Raw genomic sequence first — 12,650 nt, 5'->3', positions numbered from 1 at the left:
CAGCTTTCTTAGTTTTTAAACATAACATTATATTTAGGTATTGCTAAAAACTACTTATTTCCTCCAAATTTACATTTATGAATACTTAATTTAGCTAAAAGAAGTGTGTAGGCTATCTCTAAAAGCAGCCCATGATGTGACCGATTAAGTGTAAAGAACTGACTCAAAAGAGCGATTCCTTTGCGAATCGGCCACTGCTATTCTAAACGACCGACAAAAACGGCGGGAATCAGACATTGTTGACAAAGTGCTGGAAAATAAATTCTGATGTTAGGCTACTGAGAGATGTGGTTAAACTAACAACTTCACTGTTTGTAATGAGGTAAACTACTATCGCCCTCTGTATAACATTAGACTTTATATTTATCTAATGGTGTTAAAAAAAATTAGATGTTAAAATTATAAGGGTGTGATGTGTGAGCATAACATTTCGAATTAAAAATGTAGACACAAGCATGAGGAGCTTGCGGTTTCATTACCCCTGACCTGAGAAGCTTGTCTACTTTACTCTCAAACTTATCAGCATATCCAAATTGGAATCAGTCCAACAATATACTCACTTAACTTGATATCGGTGGATGATGCTGATGTCAGTCGGTTATAGATTAACTAACGAATGAGCTGTAGATTATTACAGTAACCTCAACAATGTAAATGTACCATACTTTTGAATCAGCATTTTACTATCTCTTGTCTCTAGCCATTTGCCAGCTGGAATGACATAGTGTCTGTGACCTTGTACGCTTAAACCGGGACACCAAATGCATCAGCATCTTGAAAGCCATTTTATGGTATTGAGTAACCTGTTGGCTTTACGGTGAGCTTTAAGGCCTAGAAATGCAGTGCAATGGAAAATATGTACGTCCGCTGTAATTACAGGGCTGTATATCTATAAGATAACTTAATGCCTAAAATTCCTATCACTATATCCATCTCATGTAGACAGAAGAGAAATATACACTAGAGAGAGAAAGATAAAAGTTTATAGGAAAAATAAAAAAGGGGAAGGAGAACAGAGGCGAGAGTTGTATTTAGCTTGGTGTTCTGCGCCCTTCCTCTCTATTGGGACACTGTGCCTGTGTTCCAATACACGTCATACATCTTATCTCAGTGAACAGGGTATGCACTCACATGCGCACCTATAACAGTCCAAAGTCCAAGTACAGAATGACACACCTTCTCTATGTCATTCGGAAAGTCAATCTTCAGTCTTATTCAATTTATTTGCCTTCACCATATTGGTCTCCACTCTTTGTCAGCAGTTTTTTTTTATTGCAATGACTGAGGTTCGGTTCCCCCTGGATTAAAACAGGCTGCTAATGCACATAAAGGGATAGTTCATTCAAAAATGAAAATTCTTTCATAATTTACTTAATGAAACCCTCTTGTCATTCCAAACCTGTATTTTTTATTTTTTCCTCTGATGGAACGGAAAGGTGAAATAAATAAATAAATTTGGCGATTAAATGTTGTAAATGTAACATTAATTCCTAGATTTTTGTGATTATAATTTTTTTTTTTTGTGATAAGGACTTCAGATGGAATGCATTTTGCTCAAATAGCAGTCGCTCTTAAATTTGAATTGAGTGCAGGTTGAGAGATGTTGAAAAGTATACCACGATTTATGTCCAGTTCCATTGACTGCAGCAGGACACGGCACGCTGCAGGCACCTCAGCTGACTTGGTAAATGAATGTCTAGGTTTTGTGCCCCTCCTCACAGTTAATACAAACACAACGAATGTATTTTGTATTCAATTTTAATTTACAATGCACAAAAACCCAGTATACATTATGTAAAAAAGCAAGTTGCCCAGCAACCCTCATACTTAAGCAAAATATGCCAATCAAATATTCATGAAATATTGACTTTAGTCTCATTTTTAAGAAGTTTTACACAATAGCTTTATTTTAGCCCAACCTGTTACAACAATACAAAAGTATGCAGTCGCCGACTCGCTATTCCTCTATAGAGCATCATTTTTAATTAGTTGTTTAAATGGTTCTAATCATGCATAGCCTTTCATGCTTTTTTTTTTAAATGTTTAAAACTTCAGGTATAGAAAATGAAAATATACATTAATTAAAGATGCTTCAGACATCTTAACGAGATTGCCTTGCCTTTTCTCCCCCTTTTAATCTTCTCTTAAACGGGAATATACATCTTAAAGGCTGTCTGGTGAGGCTATGACATATAGCCTGAGGTACAAAAGTCTATCTACAGCGACTCCAAGAACACACAGCTCTATGAGAATCAATGAGGGCAAAGGTCACGTGGCTATTCCATTAACTTTTAGTAACACCTGCTGCATATGTACAGTCAAACATATTTCTCTGAGACTGGTCAGAGAAATAAAATAGCCAATATTTGAAGTAACTTTTCATTATAAATAAATTTGGGGCACGTCAGGTGATTGATGACTTGAAATTTTCAGCACCAGTCATTCTAAATCCTATCTTATCTGTATCATCAACAGTATTTACACAGACACAAAAGTTGCTGTTATAAAATAAGTTTGTGTTAATTTAGCTACCAACATCCTAACATACAGGCTAGAGCTAATATTCTACTCCATCTTTCCTTCTCCACCCTTGTCAGAATTGGAGGCTTAACTGTAGGGATTTAAGGACTACTGGTAATGGAGACACTGTCTGGAGTCTGATGCAATATGTTTTGTCTGTCTACAGTCTGTTACCATAGATACAACAATGTATTTGCTATAATAAGACATGGTCAACAAGTAAAGAGTTTGAATCAATCCAAGCTGACATGCAAAAAAGCAGGAATACAAAACAGCTACTCTTTGCATTTGGAGACGTCCTTACTTGATCACATTGTTGGTAGCCCGAATTCCAAGTCATAATGAATCATGTTAACAGACTGTGGTACTGTCTATTAGCTCAGTTTTTGTATCCTCATCAGACATTAGAGTGGAGTGATTGAACACATTTACTATTATTTACGTTCAAATATTTGTGACCAGCTTTTGGCCGGATTTCAAAATTGTCTACCAAGAAGCTTTCACAGTCCTCTAAGATATTGCAAAGTTTCAAGACACTGAAACATGGTGCGTTACAATTGAAAGGCAGTTATAAAAGTTATCTCCAGCACATCAAATCAGAGCGTGGGTTGGACTTTCTGGGGTTGCTATGGCCATGATGTCATAACATTCTGAACGAGATACAATATGACTGAAAAAGAAACTGAATTTGGGTGTACAAACAGAAGTTAACAAGTTAAGCACTGCGGACAGTACACATTCCAGGACCAGAAGGGGAAGAAAGCATAATACGATTAAGTAAAATGATTTGCCTAGAGAGCCTCCACACGGCGCACAGCATAGCACACTGCAAACAAACATCAGGCCCTCACTGGCTCCCGTTACTGCTGTTGTTGTTGTTGTTGTTGCAGATGTCTCCAGGGCCTCCACCAGAAGCAGGGTTGTCTGCGAGATTGTGAGCATGCTCTAGAAACAGGTCTTTGAGCACACTCAGTTCTTTGCTAAGCAATTTGATTTTGGCCTCAAGTCTCTCGTTCTCCTCCTTCAGCTCGTTGACGCGCTGTTGGGTGTCCTGCGCCTTCTGCTTGCTGCGCATGCGGCTCTTCTTTACGGCCAGGTTGTTGCGTTCTCTCCGTTGGCGGTACTCGTCGCTATCTTTATCCATACTATTCTTTTTCATCTTGCTGGGTGGTGTAGCCTTACCCCCACCTCCGGGACTCACTGGAACTAATTGAGGAACCTGTCAGAATTATAATAATGTCACACATAGTAATGATAAGCAACAGAATATCCAGTATATGCTAATTTGTGGTTTTGACATTTACATTCCAAGTATTCTATGAACAATTTTCTTTAAGACGACATAAAACTGGATGGGTGGATGCACTTTATGAATACATATTATGACTGCATGATATTGAAGAAAATCCTATATGCAATAACTTGTTAAATGCAATATTCAATATGCGTTACGCTAATGCTTTAAGTGTGTAAAGTAAATTTATATGTTAAAGGTCCCATATTGTAAAAACTGAAATTTTTTTCATGATAACAGAGGTCTAGGGGCTATGGAACTACCAAGTTTCAAAACAGTCGATCAACAGACAAATGCACACAGCCTGCATAAAGTAGCTGTGCCTTTTCACGAGCCATGTAAGGGCGTCGTCGTGGGTCCAGGAGGAAATTGCATAACTCCTGACACAAATTAAGAAAAATACTGAAACTTTAGTCTTATATCTTTTTAGTTTGTCAAGGTAATAACATTACATCTGATAGTAATGTTATCCGTGGTTCTCCAATTTTTTAGAGTGCCGTACCCCTCTTCCACTTAGACTGCAGTCACACCTTTTCCATAAAGGGACAATATTTGCCCCCTTTAATACATTTTTCCATTTAATTTTTTTACCTTTGTAATACCTTTAAAAAATAAATAATTCATTAAATAAAACAATGTTCAATAAATAGCCAATGTTAAAAATCGTTTAATATTAATAAAAATATTGTATTAAAATCGCCAGTAGGTGGCGGTAATTCATTGTCTTTATGTGTGTCATCGAGTCATTCATTGAATCTCACGATTCGTTCAAAGCCACAGATTTCGTTGCAAAATAGAGCAATAAGTCTGACTATACTGTTTTAAATGTAGTAAATCACTTAATGTTACCCTTTTGTTTTGTTTTTTAACTGTTGTATAAAATCAATGTCACATTTGAAATCGTGTGGATATTCGGGAAACATTGCATCAACATTAAAAACACTGCTGGATATCAGCCTGCATTTTTTCGCACAAACAGCGCAAGCGGCTCTTGACAGAACATAGACCCACTGAATGACACTTCAATTTAAGTTGAAAATCTCAAATGAAGATTGCTGAACTCCAGCTTGTCTGTGTTTTCAGATGATACACGCTTCTTGAGCAGTGTAGAGAACGCGCGCACATGGTTGCCAGCTTGAAAAGACTGGGTAGAAAACAAGTTCTTTAACAGAAAAGCTCTGATTTGGGGGTTAAATTATTGAATTCAGGCATTTGTGGCCACAGCGGATTAAACTGAAACTTTCCTATTTCAGACAACAAACTACGCTTGGCTAACGTTACTATCTTGTTCTATACCTCACTTGCCTAGTAATCATAGTAACGGTGCGCACGCTTTCGCGCTTTTTTGCTATGACGTGGAGTGCGAGGTGCACTCAACGTTGCATGAATCTTTAGTAACAGTTAATTTTGTTATGGTGAACTTAATCATAGTAAATCCTAGTAATAAAAAATAATATAATACTTTTGTAACAAAATCCAAGACTTTGTATACCAAATTCAAGGCTTGTAAGGCCTTAATTTGAGATTATTTTTCAATGCTTTTAAGATCCCGCAGGTACCCTGGTTAATGTGTCTTGTCCCCTCACAATGACAGTAAACTAATTATTAGGCTAAGGTTACATTACATGAGTCTTGTCACATAGTGGTCTATTTTCAGTTAAAAATGGCAAAATAGACAAAAGTTTATTAGTTTGCCTGATTATTTTTGTGATTAGTTTAAGTTTATTAGTTTGCCTGTCTTCTGTTTGTTCTGACGTGCTTGGCGCCACTGCGGAAGAACGCACTGATTACAAGACTGAAGCGATCACGAAGGCTTATCACATATTTAAAGATTGAAATGGAGAAAACAGGACAGAGTAACTCGGCGGATATCGCTCATATAATTTTTTTTGACGACGTAGTTAAGGCGGCAGGCGTGTGTTGCTTAGGCGGCCGCCTTAGTAACAAAGTGCTGCGGGAAACCCTGCTCTTGTTGTTTGATTAACATTAAGCATACAGACGGAAGCAAGTTTATTAGGCTGCTGTCCCTTTAAAGGTCCTGATATACTTCAGAGCGAAATCGAAGAACGAACTAATATGACTTCATTTCGAACAAAATCAGGTCAGTCAAAGTTCGTTTGTGTCCATTTCAGGAGTTCGAAACTGCTTGCAAAAGCAAACTTTCTGGAAAAGTTTGCTCCAGCTGGTAAACACCTTCGATCTCCTATTGGTCCATGGCGATTACGTAATAGGTAGGCATGCACTAAGGGTCCGCCTTTTTTCACATGGAACTCTTCTCTGGTTTATTTCTTCTGTTGAGTCCGTCGAGGTCAGACATTCATGGGTAAAAATGCAAACACAGTGGAGAGTCGCTTTATAGTAGAAAATGAAGTTGAAATGAACTGCTTTTCATGTTTAATACTGTAAAGCTGCATGCTTTTAAGCAATCTATTGTATTAAGTGCTATAGAAATAAACGTGACGTGACTTTCCTGTTTTGCCGAATTACAGAGCTTGTGCAAATAACCACGTTGCTTTGAGTTTGATCAGATGCTTTTCTTATGTTTTCTTTAAAAAAATGCTTGCTGTTTTCTCATTTTTGGTTTGTGTTTATTTTGTTGTTGAGAGAGAGAAGTACGCAGCACATATTTCCATATTCATTAACATAAACGTGCACTTTCTTTCTCAACCATTTAGTCCAATAAAGACATAACTGACCATGTTTACATGAATACTCACCAAAATGGGCAATTTGACATAATTTTGTGTGTATTTGGCCACGTAAGCTACAGAAGAGAACTGATTTCAGGATCATGTGGTTCACGAGAGGCTGCTTCCTGTGTGCGTTGAGTACTTCGCTCATTGCATTTAATTTAAACATTAAGCATGACCCACATATGAAACAGTCATGTGTCTAGTCTTTGCTGTCTGCAAAGACCCAAAACTTGGACTTTTTGTAATCTTTTGGAGTATGAAAATCATGCAGTTATCACGAGACCTTGTGGTAAGCAAATCGTGATATGTACATCCGCAAAATTTTGGTATATCTTGCAGCCCTAAATCATACCATGGTTAAAGCACTGCAAAATGACACAATGCAATGCTTTGATCTTGGTTTTGCAGAGTCATTTATATTCATAAATGCATTAGTGAATAGATCAGCTTGTTGATATGTGTACCTGCTGTAGTCCTGCAGCTCCTGCGGGGTTAAATGCACTATTATGAGGCTGATTCTGAATAACACTGACACCGTTCTGATCTGTGCTGGATATCTTCTGTTGCAACTCCTTGTTCATTTGGATCCACTTCCACTGTCTTTCTCTCAGCCTCTCCGACCTATGTTGTCGGGCTTCGCAGAGCTGGAGTTGGTGTTAGCTGGTATTGTGTGAAGCTGGATGCCACAAATGCACCAGTGTGCCTGAAAACCCGAAGGAATGGAGAGAAAGAAGTTATACAAGGTACTCTGCACACATCAGCATCATTCTCCATCACATATTTGGTTGGCACACAATTCCCACCTGAACAGATGCTTTTTTCAAAACGCATTATTTCAGCAAAATGCTGCAACACCTGAAAGTCGGGTCAACCGCTTGTGCTTATCCGTTAGCATTATGTTGTTGTAATCCGACCGTGCCATGTCAATGTGCATATGTGGCAAATTTTCTTTCTCTCATATGAGCGCGAGCTCAAGTGTTGCCCGCGGTTGCATCATCGCTCGCGCTCCCACCCGCTCCTTTTTACACGGGAGAAAGGAAACTCCGTAGTCATGCATAACTATGCCGAGCTAAAGTTAAAATTTTAAACAAACATCAGAGTAGTGACGATACGGTAAAGAAAATTAAAGTTTACTAGTGAACATTTTAAAGCCAGACAGTTTTTGTATGTTGTTTTGAGTCATGACAGGCTGGTTACATCATACACGGAACTGTGGGAATGAAGGGGAATACCGCTGACTAGCTTTCAACAACAGCGTTCCTAACTTACATTAAAGAATGGCAGCATATCCAGGAAATCAGTATTATATTATATAGCGTTGAACCATGTACAACACCCACAATGACACAAGTGTCACTTTAGGACTACGTGCGTCCGTAGCCAGTGGGATCAACAACTGCAGGTTAGCAGGTTGGCTAATAGTTGGCACATTCCTAACGATGACGTCAGGCCTCTAACAATGAACTGATAACTCATATAGTCTGCGTTATACATAAAAAGTTACGTGAACGAATAATAACGATTTGCAGTCGATCGTGATCATGTTTAATCGTCGGTTATGAAGCTCTAGGTGGCCTCAAGATCCGGGAGTTTAAGCTATTTTGCAATCGAGTGAGCGGCACGGATCCTGTTAGCGAGCCATCGGTTAATTCATAAAAAATATACATTCTGTATTGCTATCTTAAAATATCCCCCAAAAAACTTACCTTGAAAACGTTCCAGGCTTACAAGTCACCCACTCGAGTTAATAAAGAATAATGTCCTCTTTGTTCACGGAAAAATAAGCACAGGTTGAGGTGTTATTGTTTGGTAAAGCGGCGCTTGGGAGTATTGCGAAATCTTGTGACCATGTAGGGAAATCTGCTCTCGCAACCAATCAAATCAGAGGGTTGGGAGAAGACGAAATATACTCTTTGATTGACATATCCCTAAACCAATCAGGCTGCATTTCTCGGTTTGGGGAGTTTTCATGCGGTAAAACATTAGATCTGTCAAGAATACTAAACAATTTAACAGTAGACTATAGCTCTCGTTGCATTAAGCTGGTGAAAATTAGAATTATTTTAAGTATTTTTAAAGATTCATAGAAGCGAGAGCCAAGCTAAATACATTTATTATTGGTAATACTCCAGTTTATAATTTTGCGCGGTTAGCCTAGCTTGGACATATAGTCTGGTTAATTCTTGCACTTCTGCAATTTATTCTGATTGACACTCCAACAACAACAAATGAAACATATCAAGTCAGATAAAATATTGTCATGTTAATGTAGGCTATAGTCTTGTGTTTGGATGTCTTGCATTAGCCTACCTAAAGTCACAAATGTCCCTAGATCATCTTGCCCTCCAAAATAGGCTATTTCAGTTCCATCTTTAATTTATTTAACCCCCCCTTTCATATTTTTTTTTGACGCCGTGTTGTTTAAAAAAAAATGTCATTTTGAATCTACCCAGAGGACTTTTTTTGTTTCTTTTTTTTCAATGCAAGACATGTAACATGACCTGATAGGCTATATGGCTCCAATACAGCATGGTCATTTCTAAATCTGACATAAGGTAAATTAAAGCAGAACAAAATAAATCAACAGAAAAACTTAAGTATAACACGTCTGTTGCTGGCCTCTCGTCTCATCGCGTTACTTATGTGCCAGGCTCGCGCTGTATCAATAGAGGGAGCTCCCAGACTGCTCACTTTCAGCGCATGCAATTGTCAAGTTGCTGTGGGCTCTCCGGCTTCTCTCGTTCATATAGAGACGTGTGCTGCTGCACTGTTAGTTTTGGCAAAGTATAGCCTTGTTATTATTGTTCGGAAAGATTCTCCCAAGCGCTAAGAAAATAATGGGCCAACGGAAAATATAAGAATAAACACAGCAAATAAACACAAATATAAAATCAATTATTCTATGGGATGGCTGGTTTTATTATTACTTTGGGGGAGATTTAATGTGGAAGCGATTCATTTAACTTTTAATTTATCAAAACAGTTTAATATGGTAGCTATATAGACCTACATGGTGCGTTTAATATTTTTCAAGAAGCGAGTTTTGAGGTAGGCCTAACCGCAATGTTTTCTTTTTCGTTTACCCTTTTATAATGTTTTTTTCTCTCTCTTTTCATTTTTTTACTTTAGTAATTTGTATTACATTCATGTAACATATGCGTGCTGAGCGACAGTCCTGTTCGTAACCACTTTGCCATTTTAATTTGTCTCATGCTAGTTTGGTCTGCACTCACCTCCACTTCTCTTTATGAAAACCTTTTTTTCCCCATTAAGCATGCATTTCAATTCACAACACGCCTCCAAAGGCTGCTACAATACTAGAGCTATTGAGCATCAAAAACAAAAATTAATTAAAATTTACAATGTAAAAAAACCCCATAAAGATGCATTATTTAATTTTATTAATTATTATTTATTATCTGAAACGATCGCATATTATTTTACCTATAATTCAATAATAATGACATTTCTGAAGGAGCATGTCGGTATCAGTGCGTGCGTTGAGCTCTCGCGCAGAGATCACGCAGTGAAGCATTAGGACCCAGAGCACGCCCGCCCTCCAAACTCCAAAGCGTATATAAGTGCACTGAGAAAGTATTTGACAGATGTGAAGCTCACACGCTGTTGGTGTAAGTGTCATATTAAAGGAGATCCTGAGTGGCGTTTCAGCCTTAAGCTTTCATTCACTTTACGGCCAAGTACACAGCCACGAAAGGGTGCGCGCTCGCCTGTCCCGAGAACTTGGAGCCAGCACGGCTTTCTCCGGTACTGCGAACAAGCTGGATTCCCGGAGCTCTTCACCATGTCTGGCAGGTTTTAGATACCCCATGGAGCAAGCAAACCTATACGAGGTCGCCCCACGGCCACTGATGACCAGCCTTGTACAGAGTCAGCAAAACCCTTATATCTACAAAGACACCGCTGGAGACCTGAGCGAGATCTGCGAGAACGAGAACTCCATCGACATCAGCGCCTACATTGACCCCTCTGCCTTCAACGACGAGTTCCTGGCTGATTTATTCCACAACAGCTCCAAGCAAGAAAAGCTCAAACTGGCGAGCGGAGACTACGAGTACCCCCACGGCGCCAATGGCACACCGGGGGCCCCGCAGATGTATGGCTGTATGAACAGCTACATGGATTCCTCCAAACTGGAACCCATCTACGACAGCCATACACGAATGAGACCCGTGGCCATCAAACAAGAGCCCCGGGAGGAAGATGAGCTCAGCCACTCGATGCCACCCACATACCACCACTCTCAGCACCACGCGCCGCATTTATCCTACCTTCAGCACCAGATCGCGCACTGCGCGCAAACCACCATGCACCTCCAGCCGGGCCATCCCACACCTCCCCCGACGCCCGTACCCAGCCCGCACCACCAACACAGTCACCTGCCGGGGGGCTCCATGAAGATGGGCGATCGAGGGAAATCCAAGAAACAGATCGACAAGAGCAGCGTCGAGTATCGCATGAGGAGGGAGCGCAACAACGTAGCCGTGCGCAAGAGCCGGGACAAGGCGAAAATGCGCAATGTGGAGACGCAACAAAAAGTGATCGAGTTGTCGACGGATAACGAAAGACTGCGCAAGAGGGTGGAACACCTCACGCGAGAACTGGAGACGTTACGGGGCATCTTCAGGCAGCTCCCAGACGGCTCGTTTGTCAAAGCCATGGGTAACTGCGCCTAATGGAGCGGGCTGAACTTTTGAAGTAACTTTTGCGTGATTTTTACGTCTGCTGGATAAACGCTGACACATTCTGAAAGTGTTTCTATAGGAGCCAGGCAGCTGCGGTATACATGTGCCTTCTGTACAAAAAAGAGACAAAAACAAACAAACGATAAGCTCATCTCTTCATACATTTGGACTAGCTTGTTGTAGGTGTAGTCTTGTTAGAATGTGTTAGCTACACAAAATATATCAGTGCAGCTAATGGGCATGATTTCACCCTGTCAATCTACCTTTTATGTTAAGTTCCCAGCTTTCCTACTCCCCCTTGCCTCGGGTTACGTACAAACCTAAAGCGACAAAAAAATCGTTCCTGCCATAGCAGGCTGTTTTTCCACCACACCTGTTGCTGCACAACATTCACTGTATGATATTGTTGATTTAATATTTTTTTGCAGGGGGTGGGTTTGTTTCATGGACGGCAATAGACAAAATGCCAAAGCATAGGACTGGAACTAATTGTTTTTTTACTGTGGTAGACTATCTGTCATTCATAACGCAGACTGTATGCACTATGTCGTCCAAACGTGACCTGATGAAGCGCGTTGTGAACATTTTTCCATGATTCGGGTACTGATCTGTAAAACGCCTGTCAGTATACGCTTTTAGAGTAAACGCTTTGTATTTATGCAATATGATTGACAAAATGTGAAAGGGTGCATATCTCTATGCAATGTCTGTTGCTGTCATGAGAATAATTCCGGTGGACAATCACCGTGTGCTTTCTCACTGGTTTTGCAGTGAAGTCCTGTCTTGCTCTGTAAGTGTGTGCATTTCATGTGAACTTTTCCTTTCTTTTTTGTACATCAAAACTCGAGCAGAGACCGGTTTCAGTGCCTTTTGAGTTTTGCTGTCTTTATCGTCATCACTGACTGAACTTGGACAGAAATATACAACAAGGAAAAGGAAGCACTTTTTTTCCTTTTTTTTTTTACAAACGTCATATTGCAAATGTTATACGAATGTTTAATATGTTTCAGTTTTAAAATGAACATTATATATAAGTATAAATATATATATATATATATATATATATATATATATAAAATGATGAATTAAAACATTGTCTTACATTTGTCTCATCCATTGCCTTCTCATTTTGAGCAGTTTTGCTACTTAATCTTTGTTTAGCTATAGCTATGTGTATATATTTGTAATTCACCTTACTTCGTTTCTTAGTTTTGTTGCGCTCGTGTCTAGTATAATTCCCTCATTGTTGTGTGATTTATTTAGTTACTCGGTGTAGCAATTAGCCCAAGAGTGTTTAGTTGACATATACAATTCGCTCGACACCGATAGGTGGCGCTCGAAAGTCGTTTAAGTCCAACATGCACATACATATTTTTTGAAAAACTGGAAACCAGAACTAACTGGATTAAGACTAGTAAAATAACTTTGTTTATAGTTTAA

General features: G+C 39.3%; 2 protein-coding genes across 2 annotated transcripts; one reads left to right on the top strand and one right to left on the bottom strand.

The window, feature by feature from the left end:
* Window positions 1-1,744: 1,744 nt before the first annotated feature.
* On the bottom strand, window positions 1,745-9,937 carry cebpg (CCAAT enhancer binding protein gamma). Its single transcript, XM_077228969.1, has 3 exons — window positions 8,214-9,937; window positions 6,972-7,210; window positions 1,745-3,739 (listed from the first exon to the last, which is right to left on the bottom strand). Exons 2-3 carry the CDS (start codon window positions 7,086-7,088, stop codon window positions 3,368-3,370), a joined length of 489 nt encoding a protein of 162 aa, XP_077085084.1. The 5' UTR covers window positions 7,089-7,210; window positions 8,214-9,937; the 3' UTR covers window positions 1,745-3,367.
* Window positions 9,938-10,116: 179 nt separating this feature from the next.
* On the top strand, window positions 10,117-12,313 carry cebpa (CCAAT enhancer binding protein alpha). Its single transcript, XM_077228968.1, has one exon. It carries the CDS (start codon window positions 10,335-10,337, stop codon window positions 11,199-11,201), a length of 867 nt encoding a protein of 288 aa, XP_077085083.1. The 5' UTR covers window positions 10,117-10,334; the 3' UTR covers window positions 11,202-12,313.
* The last annotated feature ends 337 nt before the right edge of the window (window positions 12,314-12,650 follow it).

This window comes from Siphateles boraxobius, unplaced genomic scaffold (genome assembly GCF_051911475.1).
Source record: "Siphateles boraxobius isolate OS27281-9 unplaced genomic scaffold, OSU_SipBor_1 130, whole genome shotgun sequence".
In the NCBI taxonomy this organism is placed as follows: domain Eukaryota; kingdom Metazoa; phylum Chordata; class Actinopteri; order Cypriniformes; family Leuciscidae; genus Siphateles; species Siphateles boraxobius.
Note: the sequence above shows the minus strand (reverse complement) of the source record. Positions and strands in the feature narration are given on the sequence as shown.